The sequence below is a fragment of the Acipenser ruthenus genome, chromosome 3, assembly GCF_902713425.1.
Source record: "Acipenser ruthenus chromosome 3, fAciRut3.2 maternal haplotype, whole genome shotgun sequence".
Lineage (NCBI taxonomy): Eukaryota > Metazoa > Chordata > Actinopteri > Acipenseriformes > Acipenseridae > Acipenser > Acipenser ruthenus.
This window is the reverse complement of record NC_081191.1, coordinates 65,967,009-65,989,512: the sequence shown is the minus strand read 5'-3', so window position 1 is coordinate 65,989,512 and position 22,504 is coordinate 65,967,009. Positions and strand designations below refer to the sequence as shown.

The 22,504-nt window shown below is 38.8% G+C and overlaps 1 protein-coding gene across 1 annotated transcript in view; it reads left to right on the top strand.

Moving 5' to 3' along the window:
* The window catches only part of LOC117394455 (adenylate cyclase type 1-like), a 114,733-nt gene that overhangs the window by 40,434 nt on the left and 51,795 nt on the right, over positions 1 to 22,504 (top strand). The window contains exon 5 of the mRNA XM_033992770.3: positions 2,079 to 2,206. Coding sequence (XP_033848661.3) covers positions 2,079 to 2,206 — 128 coding nt within the window. The remainder of the gene's footprint in view (positions 1 to 2,078; positions 2,207 to 22,504) is intronic.

Below are 22,504 nucleotides of genomic sequence, written 5' to 3'. Positions count from 1 at the left end.
CTTCTGTTTTTCGGGTTTTATTAATTGTATTTTTCGGTGCTTATTTTTAGCTGTTTTCGAGTTTTATGTAAATCGTTTTTTTCGGGGCTTTCGTTTTTGATATACTGTATGAAATTAGTGTTTTTGGTTACTTTCCAAAATGCTTGAGCGTTTTTCTTTTTTTTTTTTTTCTGTCAAAATATGTATAGTAGTAACTCGACAGTACTTGCACACTTAAGTTGTACCTTTTTTCCATTGCTGTCTTCCACAATGAAATCCCTATGGTCACGGGCACATTCTTCTGGGGTTTTTGTGTGTAGGCATTTTTGTACATTTCGCCACAATTCTGTTTTAAATCCTCTGTATCTTAACTGTAATAAAGCTTGAAATCCCGCTAACAAGCCTCCATCCTGATTGTAATCTCATTCTAAATCTTGCATGCGGTCTCCAATAGAAATGTAGGAATGTGCTGTCATTCAGTAGTTGAGGCGGGTTTAAAATATTGAGAACGAATCAATGATAGATGCAAGTTAGGAAGGTGGGACATTGCCAAGCAGCACTGGGAAATGTATTTATTATTATTTTGTAGTAGGTTTTATTTTTTAATGGGAATAGATTAACCATTTCCACAGTTTTTCCGGTGTTTTCCGGTGTTTATTGGCTATCCACCGATTTCATTTTTTTTGTATCGAGAGGGTATTATCGGTTAAAACCAAAAATCAGAAGCCATAATTATACAGTACAGATGAGCCTAAATATGGCATGGTCAAAATGAAAGTTCACAAGTTCAGTCAACAATGAGTATGGCCTCCTTCAGCTTCCACACAAGCAATGCAACACCGCCACATGCTTCTTATCAGTGTCTGAATTGTTATTTGAGGAATCACATCCAACTCATGCTGCAGTGTGTCAGGCAGCTGTTGTAGTGTACTAAGCTTGTGGATGATTTTGTTGAACGTGTTGCCACAGCTCAACCCACATGTGTTCAATTGGCAGAGATCAGGAGATCTGGCTGGCCATTTCAAGACATTGATGTTCTCTCTTTGCAACAGCTGCTGAGTTGTTTGGGCAGTGTGAGGTCTAGCATTGTCATGCTGGAACATGAATGCCTGATGCTGTTGCATGAATGGAACTACCACTGGCTGTAAAATCTGATCACAGTACTGTTGCACATTTAAGGTACCATTAATAACCATTAGTTGTGTCCTACCACCAGTGAATCCCACCCCAAACCATCACACTACCTCCACCAAGACGGTCTCGCTCCAGAACACGTTGAGGATCGTATCGCTCGCCTCTTCTCCAACAATCGCGCATTCGGACATCTGCAAAACTCAGATTTCAATACCATAGTAATGGTGCTGCAGTCTGACAGGTGCTGCAGTGGAACACCCAACTGACCGGTAACATAACGTGTGCTTTGACCGGAAGTGGTCATTTATTGGTAAAGATCTCCTTCTATGCATGGTGTAAATATGAACAGCTACTGCTTTTCAACTGACCCCAAAGGTGTGATTCAAGCAATATCCCTTTTAAAAGCCAAGCAGTGCTAACTGATGGATCATGTGATCAGCAGGTGTTATGAACACCTGACCATAAAGAAGGTTTTGGAAAGTCAACAATACAACAATTCAGCCAGGACTACCTTGGTCATGCACCAGCGAACTTATTCATTCATGATTAGGATATTGACACTCCAGTGCAATAAGATTATGCAATGACAAAAAGTGGTGCAAAACTCTTTTTTTGTTGAGTATATATAAACTTCTGCAGCCTCATACTGTACCTTTGCTGTAGGTGATATGGTATGACTACTGCAAGACCACTGGAGTGCGTTTGAACAAAGACGCAACTATAGTGTTGTCTTTGAAATATCTGCATATTCCAAACTGAAGTATAAAATAAAAGGACTGACCTAAAACAAAAGTGGAATAATCGGTCAGTGTTAATGTTACTCATGCTAATACTTGTAATGCCTAGGTTGCCACTCTTTCAAGCTAATAAACCAGGAGATGTGTTGAACTTATTAACTACTCAGCAGTACTAACAGATTATAAATCAGAAAATGAAAGCATGTCATCTTTTTAAATTTGTCACAGGAAAATCACTGCAGGAGAATCAAGATCCTTGGGGATTGCTATTACTGTGTTTCTGGACTGACCCAACCAAAAACCGATCATGCTCACTGCTGTGTGGAAATGGGATTGGATATGATTGATACCATCACGTAAGTAATTCATAAATCCTAGTAATAATATGTTTTGCCTGTTTACATTTTAACAGTGAACCCAGACGAGTCTATTCTCGTTAAAACAAACTCAGATAAGACGAATTTCCTGATAGTATGAATTTTCTACACGCTCCCAGTCAAATCTAGCTGTGACTTACTGTAAATGACTTCTTATAATACAAATTCACTTGACACAAATTTCCTGTTAATGCTAATTATTTTGGAGCTCTTCCAGAGAAGAAAAATGAGAATAAAACTGCTTGCCCTAGTTCAAACAGCTGAGTGTAAAGGATATTGGGAAATGTGTTAACTTGCATCCAGATTTGTGCCGCTGTAATGTATTTTAGTGCTGTTTGGGGACTACAGATCCTATGAGAGCGAGGATTAGCAATACCTAGAATGTTATATTTATATACACAGATCAGTCATATACTGTATAAGAAGTCTTACACACTTAGTAATTAATTAATATATAGTCTAACCTTTTTTTACAGTGTTCCCTGAACAGCGTGCTGTGTGGCAGACTTGGCCTTCTTTAACAAGGCATCACTGGTCTTTACATTTTAAAATATAGTCTTTTTGTCCATAAATTCTTGTACATTCTCCCAAAAACACTAAAGCGAAACCACCTCTATCCAAGTAAGGATTGCTGGTTTCCTGTCTTTGATCATTAATGCTTTTCCTGAATTCGTAACCCCTAATGTCCAATGATGGCCTAGTGCAGAGGTTAAGGTTGATCCTTTTAAATGTAAAAAAAGCTATCTTTGTGTAGATTTCGACTGCAAAGGTTTCAAAATGATGTTTACAGGATGTCAGTTTCTCATTTGCACTGTAAAGAGGCTGCAATGCAACATAAGTTTTAGCGGGCATCTACATAACGTTAGCGTCATGCGTGGGAGGAAAGGAAAGGGGCTGCCATGGAGGAGTGTTAAGATCTCCTGCAGTGGGCTCCATAAACAGATTCTTAGTACAAGTCAGTGGGGAAAAAAAGATATATACACTGCTGTGCAAAAGTCTTAGACATGTTGCATTTTTCTACTCTGATGCATTATAAGCATCAACAATTTACTCAAAGCCTCCACTAGTGTTTTCTACTATTATAACAACCTTGACTTGCATAAAGAAGGAAAAAAAATGAGTGAAATAGCTCGCATCACTTGATTTTCAGTACAGAGAAACATCATCTGTAATTGACAAACACAGGACTGGAAGACCCAAAAAGCTGTCTAACAAGGATGAGCAATACTTGAAGATAATATCCTTAAGGAAAAGAAAGAAGACAAGCATTGAATTGACAACAGAACTGGCAGAAGGCACAGGTGTTGTTGTCAATCCATCAACAGTCCACAGCACCTTTGACCATTGTTCCATAGTCCAATTTCTGTGTTCTTGTGCATATTTTAGCCTTTTAGTCTTGTTCCCCTTTCTTAACAGAGGTATTCTTACTGTAGCACATCCTTTAAGTCCTGATTTCAAGAGTGACCTTCGTACTGTTGATTTGATGGACAACGACACCTGTGAAATGTTTTTCCTTTTTTTATGCAAGTCAGGGTTGTTATAATAGTAGAAAACACTAGTGAAGGATTTGAGTAAATTGTTGATGCTCATAATGCATCACAGTATAAATATGCAACATGTCTAAGACGTTTGCACAGCAGTGTATATATTTCTATATGACGCTTGTTTTAGAAAATCAACTTGCGGTAATAATATATTACAATTGGCAAATTAAATTATTGGGAGTTTCTTAAGTCTCTTCGGGAGATGGGAGATCAAGCTCTCACATTATTTTTTCAAAGTTATCTTTCAACCGTATTTTCAATAAAATGCACAGTAGTTTAAAATGTATAATACTTTTCATTGTTCTGTAATTGACATTTGATTTCAGTGTTACTGCAACTTCAATTAAAAAAAAAAAGTTGCACCTGATAATAGAAATTATTGATAATTTGTTCTGCTGGTCCCTTGAAATTCGTATCAATGAGAATTGACTGCATATATATATATATATATATATATATATATATATATATATATATATATATATATATATATATATATATATTATCTCAAAGAGCCAGCTGCCCGTTTCGATATGTTGTACATATCTTTCTCAAGGGAGTATATTCTCATTGATCGTTACTGAGGTTACTTACTGTAACCTGGTTCCCTGAAAGAGAAGATGACCACCAACCAATACTTTTGGGATATGCCTGCCTTAGGTAGGTATTCGCTGAGCATTTTATGTCAGAGCTGCCGATAGGCCCCTCCGTGGAGTGACGTCCTCGGTCCTGCCTGCCGAGGGAATAAGTAGTCGCTCCGCGGAGCTCACTTCCTCTTTTGCATTGAACCCGCGAATGTGAGTGATGTGACTTTGCAAGGTTTGGTGGTCATCTTTTCTTTCAGGAAACCAGGGTTACGGTAAGTAACCTAATGTTCCCTTTCAATTCGAAGATGACTACCAACCAATACTTTTGGGAAAGTATACCAGAACCATCGTGAGGGAGCGTGAGCGGACAGCATACAAGGGATGACTCGCTACCGCCAACTAGTGTTGGTGGTGTGCATGTACAACCTCAAGGACCCTTGTGCCTAATGAAGGCTTAGAGGGATCTACCACATTAAGTTGGTAGAACCTGGTGAATGTATGCGGCGTAGCCCAGCTAACCGCAGTACAGATATCAGTGAATGAGGCTCCTCTAAAGAGGGCCCACGACGCAGTCACACCTCTGGTAGAGTGCGTGGCCACCTCCCAGGTGGGGGTAGGCTGGCATTATTGTACGCAGTCGATACTGTGTCCACAATCCAGTGGGCCAGTCGCTGCTTCGAGAGGGCTTGACCCAGGGTCCTTTTACCATAGCAAAACGAAGAGCTGGTCAGGCTGACACAGCGCTTTTGTCTCATCCACATAACCTCTCAATGCCCTCACTGGGCAGAGGGAATTCAGTTTCCTATCCTCCTCCGAATCAAAGGGAGGGGGATGGAAAGCCTGTAGTTCCACTGATTGGCTCAAGTGGAAAGCCGTAATCACCTTAGATTGGAATGCAGGGTTTGTGCGCAACGATAGCCTGTTTCCATTATTCCAAACGCGCATACAGGAACTGTGCATGACAGAGCCTGTAGCTCACTGACCCGCTTAGCAGAGGTGATGGTCAATAAAAAGGCTGTCTTCGTAGAGAGATATTTCAGCTCTATGGAATGTATAGGCTCAAACAGGGCCTTAGTGAGAGCCTCCAATACCACATCCAGACTCCACTTGGTGAGGACGTCCTTTCTAGGGGGATGCAGCCGCCTAGCACCCTTTAGAAAATTGGTCGCCAGTATATGGGCGTCCGGGGATACAGAGTCTATGGGGACATGGCATGCAGATATAACTGCCAGGTACACTTTCAGTGAACTGTTTTTCATTTTAGTTAACGATGAAGAAATGCTGATGAAAATCATTGACGATGATGATGACGATAACTAAATGTTTTTGCGTTTTTGTTTGCGAAAATAAGACGAGACGAAATCAGCAGTTTGACTAAAACTCAGACGAAAATGAATTTCGTCACCTGAGGTTCACCATTCGCGCTTTTATCTCCTGTCTATCTGACAAATAGTACCCAATCCCAGGCATGCATGAACGTTGCTGCAAAGGCAACCGTGTCATGCATGCTTATAATTGGCTGAACACAACTGAAACCTACAGTGGTGGTATAAATAATGGGTTTGGAGAGGAGGAGTGTGGAAAAGTTCAGGAGAATAAAGAGTTTTGAGAGTGTGCGATAATAGCTAGCTACATTATCTATAACATTACTATTATTATTATCATTAGCTATTATATTCAACCTGATTATTATTATTATTTTTTATTTTTGTTGGTGTGACTTTCGACAAGACACACTTGTCAAGAATGAAGACAGTGAGATCCAGAAGGTGCTGAAGCAAGCAGAGGACTATATGACTAAAACTGCTAAAACTGGGCTTTGTGTTCGACAAGCACTTCGGAAGAACAAACAAGTGCTATCGCAGCCCTGTAGTGATGAGAACGGCATTGCATTTTGGGCTGCACAAGTACAGTTTTTCCAGGGCTGAAGCATCTGTGCGCTGGATGTGCTTGCCTTGCCGGCATCACAAGCCTTCGCTGAACATGTGTTGAGTGTTACCGGTGACCTGACAAGAGGCAAACGAAACAGAGGCAGGTTCACCTGAAAAGATGCGCTTTCTTGAAAATGAACAAGTAAAACAGACATCCATCTCTGCTCTTCAAAGCTATATATGCACTGATAACAAAATAATTTAAAGTACAGCAGGTTTTAGAAAGACCAGAGCAAATTATTTGTATGTAGTGACCAATTTCAAATAACATTAACAGATCAAAGTAGTCAGCAATGAGGACAGATTTTCATTTGGAGCTGGAAATACTAACCATTAAAGTCTTATTTTTAAATTAATATAGATGTGTATGTTACTCACCAAAGAAAATGGTTATATGAACTTATGTAGTTGTTTAATTAATCGGTGTTTACTTACCATTCCCATTCCCCTTGAAATGTTAAATATGTGAGATAAAATTGGGACATCTGGTATTGGGGAAAAAAAAAACTGATGCAGGAATCCACCTTGTGGATTAGCAGGCATTAATATACACAGGAATAAGCATATTAATGTTACAATGAAAGAGAAACTGCTTGTCAGATACTAATGATATGATGGTTAAAGGTGGTTAACTTTGAAGACAAGTTAATTAGTTCACACAAGTATTGCAAAAATATGTGTGTTTTCCAGTATGTATTCCATCACATTCCCAAGATTTTTTTTTTTTTAAAGTGTCATCTTTTTTTCAGGAAATTTTGGACTGGACATTGACACACAGAGTCTGAGAAAAAGTCTGACCACTGAAGAGTGAAATAAATCTTTCAAATTCCATGTTTAAGATTTTTGGTTTAATAATTTCTTTCTTAGACAAACATGTGAAGGTTTGGAGGTCAAATAAATCAGATAAGGTCCCTTATCTGTTTTATTCATTTGTTCCTTGCTTAAATTGTTTTGGTAAGTAATAAGTTGCCACAGAATTATCGTATGGATTTAAATGCTATCAAATTAAAACTAATTCTAAAGTAAAAAAAAGGACTAAACTTAATTTCCCTAATATTCCAAAGACTAAAACTGAATTAAAATCTATGCAGGTTATAGTCGATATGACTAAATTAAATTGCATGACTAAAATGTAATTAAAGGTTCGAAAACCAGATTCTCCTGGGCCAACTGGGGGCCACCAGGGGAACTGTCGATTTTTCTCTCCTGACCTTCTTGAGGAAGACAGGGAGCAGCGGTATTGGTGGGAAAGTGTACAAAAGTGCTTTGGGCCATTCGTTGGCTAGTGCACTGCTCGGAGCGCCCGCATATTTAGGGAAGCGCTTGAATGCCACCAGATACGTCTCCGGGTCATCCTCCGCCATCATTTTCTGCACCCGTGCCTTGGGTATGGTCATCACGGGTCCCGCTGGTGCTCTGTTGCTGATACCGACCCTCTCAATCAGCGCCGTATATCTCTCCTCTCTCTTTTTCTCTGCAACCTCCCATCTATCCTCCAGCGCTTGCAGCAGTGCAGATAATGCAGTGACGTCCATATCCGTGTTCTGACACCACGTGTGGCAAAGTGGTTTGCAGTGCGCAGGTGTAGAGGTGATGAAGTGCTCAGGAATGATTTGAAACAACACAGTTCACGGTTAAACAGCTCTTATATTGGCTGATAAATAATAACGGGCTCTACATACCAATGTGTATCGCTCAGTTAAACCACAGGGTTGAGTCCCGAAATAATAAGACACTAAACAAGACACACATAGATACAGACATGATCACTTAATCCAGTAATGAGTGTTCTTTGTGCAGGTGGTGCAATACAAGTTTATAGTGAACAATGGTGCAGTGCAGTCCGGATTTAATACTGGCTTTGAAGCGGCAGCTCCCAGATAGTTTAGCCATCTAATAATGACAAACAAATATTAGTTAATATGACAAAACAAAACAACACAAAACACTCATGGTTCTTTTTCATTTCACTCCTTTACAGGTCCTTTCATAACCATATTTTTTAACTATGTACTAACACCAGTATCAATAGCTTCACTGCAATATGAATATAACCTTGGTGAAATGTTTAAAACAAAATGACTGGTAAAATATATATGACTCTTAACGCCAAATTAATTCAATTTCCAGAGAGGTTATAACTACTATAATTATAGTAAGAGAAGTATAGGATTCATTCTATGATCTTAAAGACTGTAAGCTAAGGTTCTATTGATTAAACTACATGGAGAGTTCTGCTTGGTTGGCTTTTTATTGGCTGCCTTTTTTATTGGCTCTGCGCTATTTCTTCTGAAGTTGTGCAATAAGAATTAACAAGAGACCAGCAACTGGATTACAGTAACATGATGATTCTTCATTTCGTCCCTTGAAGTTGATGCATTTTGACCCATGTAATGATGTTAATCATACCAAACGGACACTGGCCTATCGCCTTCAGGCATTCCACAGTTGGAACACATATTTCCAAAATCTAGAAAAGTATAGCACGAAGATGGTATAATGACATCAAAATTCTAGAAAAAAGAATGTTCCATTCTGGATGCCAAAAGTTGTTGTAAACATAGCCATTGTGGGTAATAGTCTTTTCAAATAAAGCATTAATCAGTGACATGTATCTGAGACTATTAAACTGGTGTACTTTCATCCAAACTATTCTTATGTTTTGAAGTAATTATTTTAAAAAGTGGAATTCCCATCAACGTATCATACTGATCACAATGTAAAGATTTAGGCCCAGAGTTGAAACAGTGCATGAAGGAAAAATACAGTGGGTTTTATAAAAAATAATCTAGTACAATAGCACGAAGTCAAACAATTTTGATATGCTGAGATGCTCTTACAGCAGATGTACTTCCTTGTTTTAATATCAGCAAGCGATGTAATTAAAAAGGCAAATGTATCAGCTTGCTTGTTCAAAATACTACAGGGTTAATTATAAGTCATTGATGATTAATGCAAAATAAACATTTAACAAAAGAACAATTTAACATAGCTTGTTTTCCCACCGGCTCAGTGCTAGCTATTGAATAAATCCCAAACATGCTCTGGAATGAGGGTTGGAATCTTGCCCATTCATAAATCACCAAAACCACTGCAGGGTTATATTGATGCTGCACAGCAGAAATCAAAGTGAGAAACAATAAGGCAAACGTGTCCCCTCTGAAAGCATTAGGTCTTGTTCACTAATTACACCATAACTGCAGAAGTGGAATTTAATTGGCGGATGGGTCATACCGCTACTTTGATGGGGTTGCTATGAAATTATTATTATTATTATTATTATTATTATTATTATTATTATTATTATTATTATTATTATTATTATTAATGTGGCATGATCTTTGAAACATTGCAATCATAAAACTAATTGTAGTGCCCCTTAAAATAGTTTACCATTGTTAATATACACAGTAACTTGAAGTTTACCATGCTTGTTCCATGCTTATAATACCTGGTTCTTATCATGATTTACTGTATATTAACTACAGTACTGTATTACTCCACTTTAAAAAAAACATAAAAAAACAACAATTTAATTGTGTGTGTATATATATTGTAACACAGCAGGGAGGGGGTAAAAAATCCTCCCTGCTAAAAAACAGTATGTGTTAATTGTCTTATTATTTGTTAATTAATTTCAGCTGGCAATTATTGTAAATTGAAGCCAGCTGACAGAAATAAAAAAGCAGCAGTCAGTCTAGTGGGGACTGCTGAGTAGAAGGTCATAGGAAGGAGTACTCTGTGTCCGAGCAGTCACAAGTACTGTGCTGTGTTGAGTTTTGTAAAGCGTGTGTTTTGTTTTTTACGGGTAAACGGGGTATCTGTCCCGTGCTAGGAAGGGCGTTTCTGTGTTTTAGTTAGTGTTCGTGAGAGTTAGGTGTTTATTTTTGTTTTTGTTTATTTGTGTTTGAATAAAAGTGCGCAACCGCGCTAAAACTGCAATTTTTGTGTCTGGGTCAACATCTGTTAAGGGGCAATGAACCCAAGTGGAAGCAGCGCGTTCTCAATATATATATATATATATTTATATATATATATATATATATATATATTTTAGCTCATATATATATATATATAATATATATATATATATATATATACACACACAAAAACAAAATGTATGGTTATAAAATAATATTTACAAAAACTTCTTCCATATGTTCTTCAATTGTTTGGTAAATGTTACCACGGCAAAGGGAAAGCAGGGGTTACTCTTGCAAAGGGAAAGTGCAGGTAACCCAGTTAATTTGAAACATATCTACTGTATAGCATAGGGCAAGTGGTTGTGTTGAGGAAACAGGAAAGTACAGATTATCCAGTGTAATGGACTGGCATCTCATTAGCTTGAATTTATTGGAAATTGAAGGGCTGGCCGCCAACTGCAAACCTTATGGTTCAAAGACGAACACCTTACCATTCAGCTAAAGAGAAAGCTCTATAGTCAAGAGAGAAGTATGTGTCTTATGCTGATGTCAGTATTTTTAACCCATCAGTCACTGGGAGGAGATCCATTACACCCAGTAAGGGGAAAGTGTGGGTAAGCCAGGTCAAAGTAAGTGTAGTGTCTAGCAGGGTAGCAGATAGATATCAACAATTGAAAAAGCTGATAAAGCCTGTTTTCCGAAGACAACATTAGTTTGGTGTTAACTCTAGTTTTAAAACCACTTCTGTAATACTAACATTTATCAGATTAAATGAAACGATTTTATAAAAAACGGCAGAACAGAACCATTGCCCCAGCATGGTGTTAGGGAGCATGTAGTCTTGCAGATGTTAAAGCTTCCATAGTACATTTTGTTTAATTAGATGCCATACAATAAATTGTACCCTTACATACATCATTTATTTACACATCACATTGTGTATGTCTGGTTTTAGTTAGTTAGCATTGGCCAATTACACACTTACTGTAAGTGGCTAAGACTGACTTCAAAGTAAAAATCCCAATGATTTTTTACCTTAACCTTTCTAATTTAAAATTGGTATGATGGTAAAATGAATACAGCAGTAATATCTTTTAAGTCTCCTTTTTTTCTGAAATTCTTTATCTTTTGCCATCAGACCCTACACCATCTTCAGGGACTGTAGATACAAGCTGGTGTTTTGTTTGACCCAAAGTGGTTGTTGTACCTAACATTTCTAAACTGTATGTATGAATGCACTGTGTATTGCTGTTTGATTTTGTACCAGATAGTCTTTAAAGACAAAGTTACATTTCAAGAAGTTTGGAGGGGGGTGTAGCTATTTATAGCACTGTAGATTGAAGTACTTATGCAAAGAATACTGTACAGGGTCTGACAGGCACACTGACACCTACCTCATTTCCATTATTAGTGTCTGTTCTAGCAGTGGCTTTTGTGCTAAGGACACCCTCGGGGACCTAAGTCTCAAGACCACTACCACTGAAGTCACATACATTTACAAGGCTATAACATTAAGGGCCACAATGGTCAGCCAAGATGACATTGATTCAATGCAGCAAGTCTGAGAGGTGTTTTAAAGAGTTTTGAAGTGTCGCGTGACCATTTCCAAATGACAATCCACTCAAACAATGCAACAGCTTGCCCTTCAAAACTAGAAAGTTGTGATATATTTTCCTATACTTTAATGGCAGGTTTTCTACATTTTACAAGAGGAAAAGTTGTGTTTTCTGAAAGAGGTTTAGCTGTCTGATGGTTCAACTTTGAAACCTGTTTCCTTGTGAATGATGAGCTTTAAAGTCATAAAACTCATTTATTTTATGTGCTTTTCCAAAGGAATGTCCAGTGTCTCCTGGACATTTTAAACTGGTTCATCTTCCTGTTATGTTCTCCTTGGCTTTTACTAAAGGGTAATGCTTTTCTTGAGCTTTATAGCATGCATCAAATAATACTGCCTAATAGCAATGTCTAATGGAACTGGAGCTAGTGCAAATTACTGAATAAAGAATATAATCCCAGGTTCATCCAAAAAAAAAAAAAAAACACAGGTAGAAGGGTGCTCTCTGGATTCTCAACATCACAGTGTTATACTGCTAAGGGTTTTCCTACCAGTGCACATCACCACTGAATGCTATAGGGTCAACCAGGATAAGAATGAACTAGAACATCTAGTTTAAATCAGACACTGCATACAAAATACATTTTTAAAAACAGTATTAAAAAAGCAATACAAATGTCAATTGTAGTAATATGCAATCTCATGAAGGTAACTATTTTGTGACCTGGAGAAAATCCATTGAGACCTAAATAAATAGTCTGTCATAGATATATATTCTTATTTTACCCCAGGAACTGGAATCAGTCTTCAGGCCTGAGAGATGAAGGTTTCTTTTTGCCTTCTGTATCTGATTTTCATTTCACTGGTAAAGATGAGAGGGGAAAAAATGATAAGATTAATGATACACGTAATGCCCAGTTACTTTCATGACATTTACATTTTGATGAAAGTGCAGGAGAAGGAAAGATGCCATCATTGTCTCACATTTACCTGGATGGCCTGCCTTCTAACTTTGAGGAATTTAGTGTTGGGTTACTGCAATTGTTCAAGTCAAGCCATGTGTAGACTCTTACAGACTTTTCTGTCAATTGATTACTGGATAACAAGTACAACTGATTTATTCAAGTTAACTTTATACTGCACAGAGCACTAAACAAGGATGCTTCATTGTAGTCACCTGCTGCCTCTACATTACATATTATATGACAAGTACATTGTATGATATTCTATGATGTTATCCTGCAATTACAAAACATGTTGCAGTTTCAATAACCAAACATCACTAAGGACCAGTGGTGCCGACCCAAATGACAGGATCAGTGAAGTCAGCCTCAGAGCAAATACAGTACATAACTGTTTATTTATAAAAATCCAGGTCGCAAGAAAAATAATGTTACAAATATATTTCATGTAACAGGTGTAGGTGACTACAGGAAACATCTAGTATACTGAGATACAACTGTATAAAAGCATATATCAGTTTACCTCACTGGTATTTATCCATTTAGAAGTCTGTTGTCTACTCATACACACAATGCTCCTTGTAGTTATTGCTTCACATTACTCCATCCCCATTTTGATAATGGTACAGTACCTTTCTGTTTCCATGGCAACAACATTCTTGGTTTGGGAGACCTTCTTGAAAAATGCTCTTCTATATCTATGAACATGTTTTGTCAGTAGAGGGTTGTTTAAACATAGTGAGCTTTAATTTGAGTTTTTTTTAGCATTTATAAACTGAAGAAACACAAAAGACAGCTGTTAATCTTTTCCCAGAGTTAGATTTTTAATGGCTATAGAAGAGCAATTTGTCAAGGATGCAGCAGTTGGGGCAGAACATGCGTAGAATGTTGCTCTGTCTTAGGCTGAAGGATGTTTCATGTTTGCTTTTTCCTTTTACTTTTAAAGTAGTGTACTGATTTCAAAACTTAACAACCCCACTTACATCATCCATGAAGAAAGTAATACAGATTTCTTATTAGATGTTTGGCAAAAGCAATATTTTGACCTCCCTTCACTCTAAAAAATACACGCTACTGTTTCTAACATTTAGGGGTAGATTTACTCAGATGGGCCAGTTGCAGTGCAAACATATTGCAATTTGCATTTTTGTTGCAACACTTAGCAAAGTAAATATTTTGTAGTATGTACTAAAAGAAAATTTGTTAAGGAAGAGAGCCGCAATATACTAATTTAATTAGTTGTTGCGTCTTCTTAGCGAGATCTCTAGCTTTATTATACATTACGAGTCATGTGACATTGTTGAGTTGTGGTTTGCTGCAGCAGAAGGTGCCCGAAGGATAACATCTATACATGCAAGGGTGCAAGAATCAAAATAACATTGTTTTTGTTAAATGTAAACGTCATCTGTACAATGCATTCTGTTTCATCTTCAATGTAACCATTTTAATACTGAATACGGTAAATTCGCAGACACATATATTTATAGTGTTCAATGCATTTTAAATGTAAATCATTGCGCTGAAATAGCACTTATGTGTTTTGGGTAGGCTACACATTACATTATGTAAAAATATAAATATGTACAGTAGACCTATACAGTATACAGTACAAAAGTAAAATCAAATAAATACCTAGCACACTTTCTTTTTACTTTAGCTTACCGGGTAACACAAAATATATAATGCTGCTGCATTGTACACATTGGTGTACAATGCGAATAAAATATTATTTTAAAGGGTTAGTGGAACATGTGTGCAGTCTATTGCTCCAGGCACGTTGGGGAAACCAGAAATTTGTTTTCAAGGCTTGTAAGTACACCCTGACTTTAGTGAAAATTAGGTACTTGGGTATTTACCTCAAAAATGCATTGAGCACAACTGGCAACGCACGAGAAAAAGCGGACTGGGAAATTTCCAGCAACAATTGTGACTGTTTAAAACATACTTTCAAAAGTTCTTAACAAATTGATGCAATTGTAAGTGTCGCAATTGCCGGCAGCTTTAGTGCATCTCATAATAATATTAGAGAATGCTCATTTGCACTATCTCTGCGCTAAACTGTCAATGCCCAGTTCCTTAGGGAATATCACTTTTGAAATGAATTTCTTAGCAGAAGATTTATGGGAGTCTTGTTACATTAAGCAGTATTGATTGTTGCTGAGGAAAACCAGCTTTACTCAAGATTTCATTGTGACTATGTAAACAAATTGCAAAATAACTCATATCTATATTTTTATTAGGATATGTTGTATAATATTAATCCCCAGTATATATTACAACAGAAGGCCGTGGTGCCAATTAGATTGTAATGTCATAAGGGCAATAGGTGCATTTTAATTTGAAGAAACATCTTCCATCTCCACCACACATCAGTTCTCACCCCTGGGGAAATAAAGATGGCTTGCCTGAGCACTCAAGAGGTGTAAAAGTTAAGGCCATGTTTCTCATGTTGTTGTGATGGTGTCATTTTGAATTACTGTACTCATATATTTTAAGTATAACCTTGACACATCCAGGTCAAACTGTAAATAATGAACTCCTGCAAGTTCTTAATACCCAAGATTAGAGTCTTTCTCAGAGTTCAGTATACATCCTTTCTCAGATACCAAATACCTCAGAGGTGATTCTTTATAGATTGTGGATGTAAATGTTTGCCTTTCTTATCAAACTTGACAGGTACGGGGTATTTAGATCTTACAGTGTTCATTCCTGGCAATGGAAAGCCTTTCTTTCAGGCTAATATTCAGATTCTCTATACACTTTGAAGTGGGGTTCTTATGCTGCCAGCTTTGCATATAGACAGTACAAAAGGGATGAAGAATAGTCTTTAAACTCCAAAGCAGCCGAGGTACCTTATCTACTTATAGCACACAGCTGAAAGCTCCATTTTTGCAGGGTGGGTGGGTGGGGAATGAGTTTTAACATTTCACCAAATAAATAAATACTTAAAGCTATAGTGCCTTATAAAATAGACTGCATCATGTACATCCAGGTAAATTGTGAAAAGGTGCCAGGCAGGAAAATGTAAATAAGCTAGTCAAGGCAAACTGAACTGGACCCTCGGCCAACAGCCATGACATTTGTACAGACGATGTTAGACAAACTGTCAGTTTTGTACTGATCAAACCCCCCTAGAGAACGAGAATGTAATGTTCCTTTTATAATAAATTGGATTTCTCTTTGCCTAACTGCCTCATGCCTGTTCATGTAATTAAATAACCCAATATAGTTTGAATCTGATTCAGTTGTGTTATGCATTAGCATATGCATTTTTAACTTATATGTATCCTACACTGTTGCATAGTATAATAATGGTATTGTTTTATTGTGTAACACACACAAATTCATAAGAAAAACACAAATTATATAGCAGACAAAAGTATTTGGGCAGTTAAAGAAAATGAGCAACACAAAGAAAGTGATTTCTATAAGGCTTCCAAGCCAAAGGCTGGGGAAGCCTATTGTTCTTGCTGTGTTTATTATTAGGCTTCCAAGCCAAAGGCTGGGGAAGCCTATTGTTCTTGCTGTGTTTATTATTAGGCTTCCAAGCCAAAGGCTGGGAAGCCTATTGTTATTGCTGTGTTTATTATTATTATTATTTTTCCGCACAAATGTCATCGCAGAGTTATGAAAATGCTTACGTAAGTAGATGCCTATGGCTGGACAACTAGACTGGTGTCCCCAAATGAAAAAGTCACATGGTTCGACCGCCATATTGGATCTTGTGGAAATTTGGGGAATTTTTCAAAACTCTTGCTGTTAAACAACTCAAGGTGGAAATAAGACAATGGCAGCAGATATTGCAGCAATGGCCTATAAAAAACATATGTTCAATCGAGGCCGATTGAACAATTACTTTGCCCGCTACGCTGGATTGGCGCCAAATATTCAACAATCTTCTTGTCTTAAACCGCTAAGTCAATCGACACCTAAACTGGCACGCATGTTCATGACCAGGTCCTTTCTACCATTTGTAAAATCCACGCTTTTTCGTTACAAAACATGGCCGCGGCGCGCAAATAACCGTTTCACGACGGCTCTATTTTCATACATTCGTGCATAAATCCAAGGTGCAATACACTACAGTCATGAAACTTTATATGACCACAGAGACTCACGTGAAGTACTGGTGATATGAAAATGACACATTTTGGTCACATGGTTTGGCGGCCATATTGATAATTGTAAAGAAACTTTTGCAACCCATAACAAGAACACCATTGCACTTATGTTCTTCAATGTCAACACAATTGTAGAGACTGTTGGAAAGTATTAACTGCTGAAGATTGAAACCGATTGCTCACACGGCGCGGTGGACATATTGGAATTTACTTTGAAATTTTAACTCCAGGCCGTGCCGACAGGGTCATAGTTATAATGGAACACGTATAGGAAGTCAAATGTGCTCTATGAAAAATGTCATCGCCAGGGACCTCTGACCTCTCTTTAAGGTCAAACAGTGATGCATGACATCATCAACATATGCAACTGGCTATAAAACTGCCTATAACTTCTTATCGGCTGCACCAAAATGCACAAAATTTGACACAGATGTAGAGGACTATGGGATGTTGTGCCATGGTCAATATGGCGGCCTTTGGTTACATGGTATGGCAGCCATCTTGGATTTAATGAAAATTGAGCAATTTCCAAAAGTCTTCTTCTCATGAATGGTAAATACCACAGCTGTGAAAAATGTTGTACATACTTCGCTAACCAATGCGTTTAAATTTCACGATAACTGCTTGGAAGCCTTTATAGTTGCTAGCAACTCTAGTTTTTAATTGTTCTGTTGAAAGATATAAATTAGAGATTCAGCTTTACAATAAAACAACAAAGTATTACATGATTTCCATTACACAAGAGTAGATGTTAAAACTTCATGCTGATTTGAACTCGGCTCTCGCCAAGATAAGCACCACCTAAGACGTAGCTTTACAGTAAACTAATGTGATCCATATGTGTCTCCATCCATTTACGTTTCCTTCCATATGATGATGTAGATATCCTTCTGTCTGGTGTTAATGGCTGAAGTGTAATGCTGGCTCCAGGGATCAGCTTATTTTGCCTCCCTGGCGCATCAGCACACACAACGGCTGTGATGCTGGCTCAGGGGATCAACCACAGTGCGGCCTCCCCAGCGCATCAGCATGACAACCGTCTGGATTGAGCTAAGTAGGGTACATCTATGGGGTTTTCAAGTGGGCACCTTCCATCCTCAGTGTTTCGTCGACTAGCCCACGACACCTCAAGAGGGCTCGACGGTGATTCTGGCGTCCCAGCATCACCCCCCTCCGTCCCCCACTCAACTCAGCCCAGCTTACTTACCTGTACATCAGCGTTTCTTTCTTTCTATTGTGCTTGAGATCCCCAGCCAGAAGCTTTCCGTCTCAACCACAGCCAGTTGCTGCTCCTCTCTGCTGCTTCAGATAAGTTCTTCACTGTGCGACGCAACTCTTGGCCACTGAATCCGACGTCTCTGAGAAACCGGGTTGTAGAGTGTGCCACAAATCCTCGACAACCCACTTCCACTGGGTAAACCCGGACTCTCCATCCTCGCTGTTCCGCTTCAGTGGCTAGTTGAGCATACCCCAGTTTCTTCCTCTCATACGCCTCATCTACAGCATCCTCCCATGGCACTGTTAACTCTACCAGGTGAACAAGGCGTGCTGATCCAGACCACAAGACAATATCTGTTAGTGGTGGCAATCTCAGGTGGAAAAGTAAGCCGTTGACCAACATCTGCCAGCATTTTCCAGTCTCTAGCAGCTTCCAGTTGTCCTGGGCGAGGATTGGTTTTAACACCTTTTCTTGGTGGTTGCTCTCCTGGGCGGAGGAATGTTGTCTTTTGTGTGTAATGTTTTGATGGAACAGGTGGCAACTTATTGGTCATGTTACGCTTGTCTTCCAATGCCAAGGCCAAACATCGCAGCACCTGGTCATGGCGCCAAGTAAACCGTCCTTGGCTAAGAGCCACCTTACATCCTGTCAAAATGTGCCTTAATGTTGCAGGTGATGAACACAAAGGACATGAGGGATCCTCTCCTACCCAGAGGTTTAGGTTCTGTGGTGATGGGAGAACATCATATGTTGACCTGATGAGGAAACTGATCCTGCTCTGTTCCATTGACCATAGGTCTTGCCAGCCAATCTTGCGTTGTTCCACACTCTCCCATCTCATCCATTCTCCCTGCTTGGCCTGGGAAATGGCCTTTATACACCTCATCCTCTCCTCCTGCTTTTGCACCTCGTTGACTACCAGCTTCCTCCTTTGAGCTGGGGCTGCCTTGTGCCATGTAGGAGGAGCTGAACTGAAACCAAGACCCCCTCTTCCATGCTGAACTTGCCCCATGATATCACCAATTCGAAGGGCAGCCTTTGCATCTTCCACAGCTTTCTTTGCCGCCCACTTTCTTCCAGTTTTCAACACAGGTGCTGCCTCCCTTACACATTTGTCACGTGACTCTACTAATGTCATTTCCAGTCTGACCTTGGCGCACTTAAAGTCCTCAGTTAGAGCAGAGACTGGTAGTTGCAGTATTCCTTTACCATAAAGTCCCACTCTGCTGAGGCAGCGTGGAACTCCCAACCATTTCCTGATGTATGAACTGATTAAAGCTTCCAGCTTCTCTACTGTTGTCAAAGAAACCTCGTACACAGTCAGTGGCCACAGCAACCTCGGCAGTAGACCAAACTGAAAGCACCAGAGTTTTAGTTTACCTGGTAGAGCGCAGCTGTCTATGCTCTTCAACCCTTCCACTGCTTGTTGTCTAACTTCTCCCACACTAACTGTGATAACGTGCATAAAATGAAAAATAACATGCAAAAACAAATTTCAAAAGCATTTGGGCACCCTTGTATTAGTATTTTGTGTGCCCACCCTTTGCTTCCTTTACAACTTGCAGTCTTTTTTTGTATTTTGAAACCAGTTCCTGGCATCTTTCCAGAGATATTCTTGCCCATCCTTCAACACATACAGCTTTGAGTTCTGCAATCGACTTTGGTTTCCTTTTTGCAACAACAAATTCAATCCACAACTTCTCGATGGGATTCAAGTCTGGGGACTGAGATGGCCAATCCATAATTGTAATCTTCCTTTTATTCAGAAATTCCTTTGTAGACTTCGCAGAATGCTTAGGGTCATTATCCTGCTGGAATACAGTCTTCCATCCAATAAGTCTTCTCGCACTGGGTAAAAAATGAGAGTGCAAAATGTCTTGATCTTGATACCATCACACAACCTCCAACATGTTTAACACTGGGCATGATGAACTTTTCTTTAAATTCTCCTCCCCTCTTCCTCCAAGCATATTATTTCTTTCTTGGTGAAAAGTTATATTTTGGATTCATCTGACCATAAAATTTGGTTGAAGAAATTATTAGGTTTCTTCAAGTATTCAAAATTCCAATCGCTTTCTGTTGTGTATGGTTTTTAACCAAGGTTTGCATCTTGGTTTTCGCCCATGAACATTCATCTTGTTAAGGTATCGTTGAATTGTTCGCTTGTGAATTTCTTGACCATCTTCTATCAATTCTTGTGTCAAATCTTTTGCAGTCATCTGATGATTTTGCCAGGCTGCTCGAACGATGATTCTTCCAGATTTTGCAAAATCTTTCTTGGTCTTCCACACATGGAGCTAGTGGCAGTAGTTCAGCATAGAGAATCCACAATGAATGAATGATTTATTGATTGCAATTGCAGATGATTTAATCACCTGTGATGTGTGCTCAGGGCCCGAGTGAAAGATAAATTTGACCAGAAGCCTCGTCCGTTGGTGCTTGGTGGCTACCTGGGCAAGGCCAGCTGGAAAAACATGAACAGTTACATGCATCCCAGGGCCGCAGATAGGAAGTGGCTATGGGCCACCTCCCCCCAAAAAACAAGGCTGCCAAACCATGATGGAAAAATAATAATACTTAATGCACCCCACAGTGGCGCATTGCCACCTACCACCCAAAATATAGAAAAGTTAATGAAAATGAGCAGCTGAGACACGGCCCAACCCCCGGAGCATGACTGCGCTAGGGGCAAGAGTCCAGCCTCTCCAGCCTGACCACGCACCCTGCAAAACTAAATACGAACCACTCAGCACTCAGGTAAGGAAAAAAACCCTACTCGCATATTTTTCATTTTTGATGTAGGGAGAAACCTCAGGTAATCTGTGGCTGAGGGTAGCACTTCATCCAGGCTCTAAGCATTCGACTCCAATTTCGACTTCCAAGCACGTGACATACTGCCCCTATTGGTGAACAGGGGAAATACTTGCCTATTTCACAGGGTTTGTTTGTTTCACTGTGTAGAAAGGGACAAAGAAGAAAGTCAGTTAGGCCCGAACAGGGCTAGGCATATTATTTTTGGTTTGTTTGTTTATTTTGTGTAAATAATAAACTTACCTGGACCATACCGTCCTCTCTTTTGAGAAACTCCTGTCTGGATCTCTGGTTTTTGGACACACTTGTCTGTCACAATATATATATATATATATATATATATATATATATATATATATATATATATATCTTGTGACTACAATGTAGCAAAAAATATTTGATAGAAGTATGCACAGTATTTGGCCGACTGCTGATAAACAACTCTAAAAAACTGTCATAAGACTGACAACCATTTGCCTCCATGTGGACTCGTAGTGTGCTGAGGCTTGAGTTTTACAACTTCGCTTTGCCATTTTCTTTGTCTTTCGTGCCAACTTTTCCCGCTGTCATGCCATTGCTGCGCACTACGTCACTACTATTTCTGAAACACTCCAACGTTCTGTTTTTTTTAAACACTCTGACTTTGTTTGCATTATGCAATTATACAAATTATAATGCAATTTACAGTGGACTTTGAGACCATGCAGCTTCATGCAATTAAGTGAATTATGCATTTAGCTGATATGCATTTAACAGTATCATTCAATCACAGAAAATGATGCACTAAAAAACAGGACCAGCTGCATGCTATTGAATTAAGTGATTTATGCAATTATAAATGCAAATAAGTGGAGTTGACTGTGTGTGTGTGTGTGTGTGTGTGTGTGTGTGTGTGTGTGTGTGTGTATATATATATATATATATATATACACACACACACACAGTTTGCTCAAGGCTGCTGTGGAGAAGGAGGCAGAAGGGGTGCTCTGCTTCCAAGCAGTTGTTAAAAAAGTAAGTTTAAGGAGAGTGTTTTGGTGCTTGTAGCAGGTAAACGGCTTAGCCGTCCTGCAGATCAGTTTAGGTTCCCGTTTGTGTAGTTAGTGCTCATTGAAGAGCTAGGTGTTTATTTTGTGTTTTATTTGATTTTGTGAATTAAAAATAGTGCATCAGCGCATGAAAAAAATCAATTTCTTGTGTCCTGGGTCTATTTTCAAAGGGGCAAAGAACCCGAGTGGATGAGTTCTTTTTTAATATATATAATTATTGTATTACCAGGCTCACATCCTTTGATGAGTAAAGTGTGGAAAGTTGAAAAGAATGGCCACTGCTAAATTCATTCTAGGTCTGTAATGCAGCTGGTTCTTTCCAGATATATATCCACAGAGGATCATTACTGGAAGGTAATGACCTGCAGGGGTAGTTGGGTCTGAAGCCTGATCATTAACTGCCAGTAAAGGACCAACACAAAAGTAATTAAAACTTTTAAAAACCGTATAGTTTAATGTCAAAGTTTTATGAATTTTGCTTCACATTGCATCAAATTGTCTTTTCCATATCTTGAACTCTAGTCAACAAACCCAGCTTGCTTTTGATCAAATAAATATCTTATGGTTATTCATTTTCC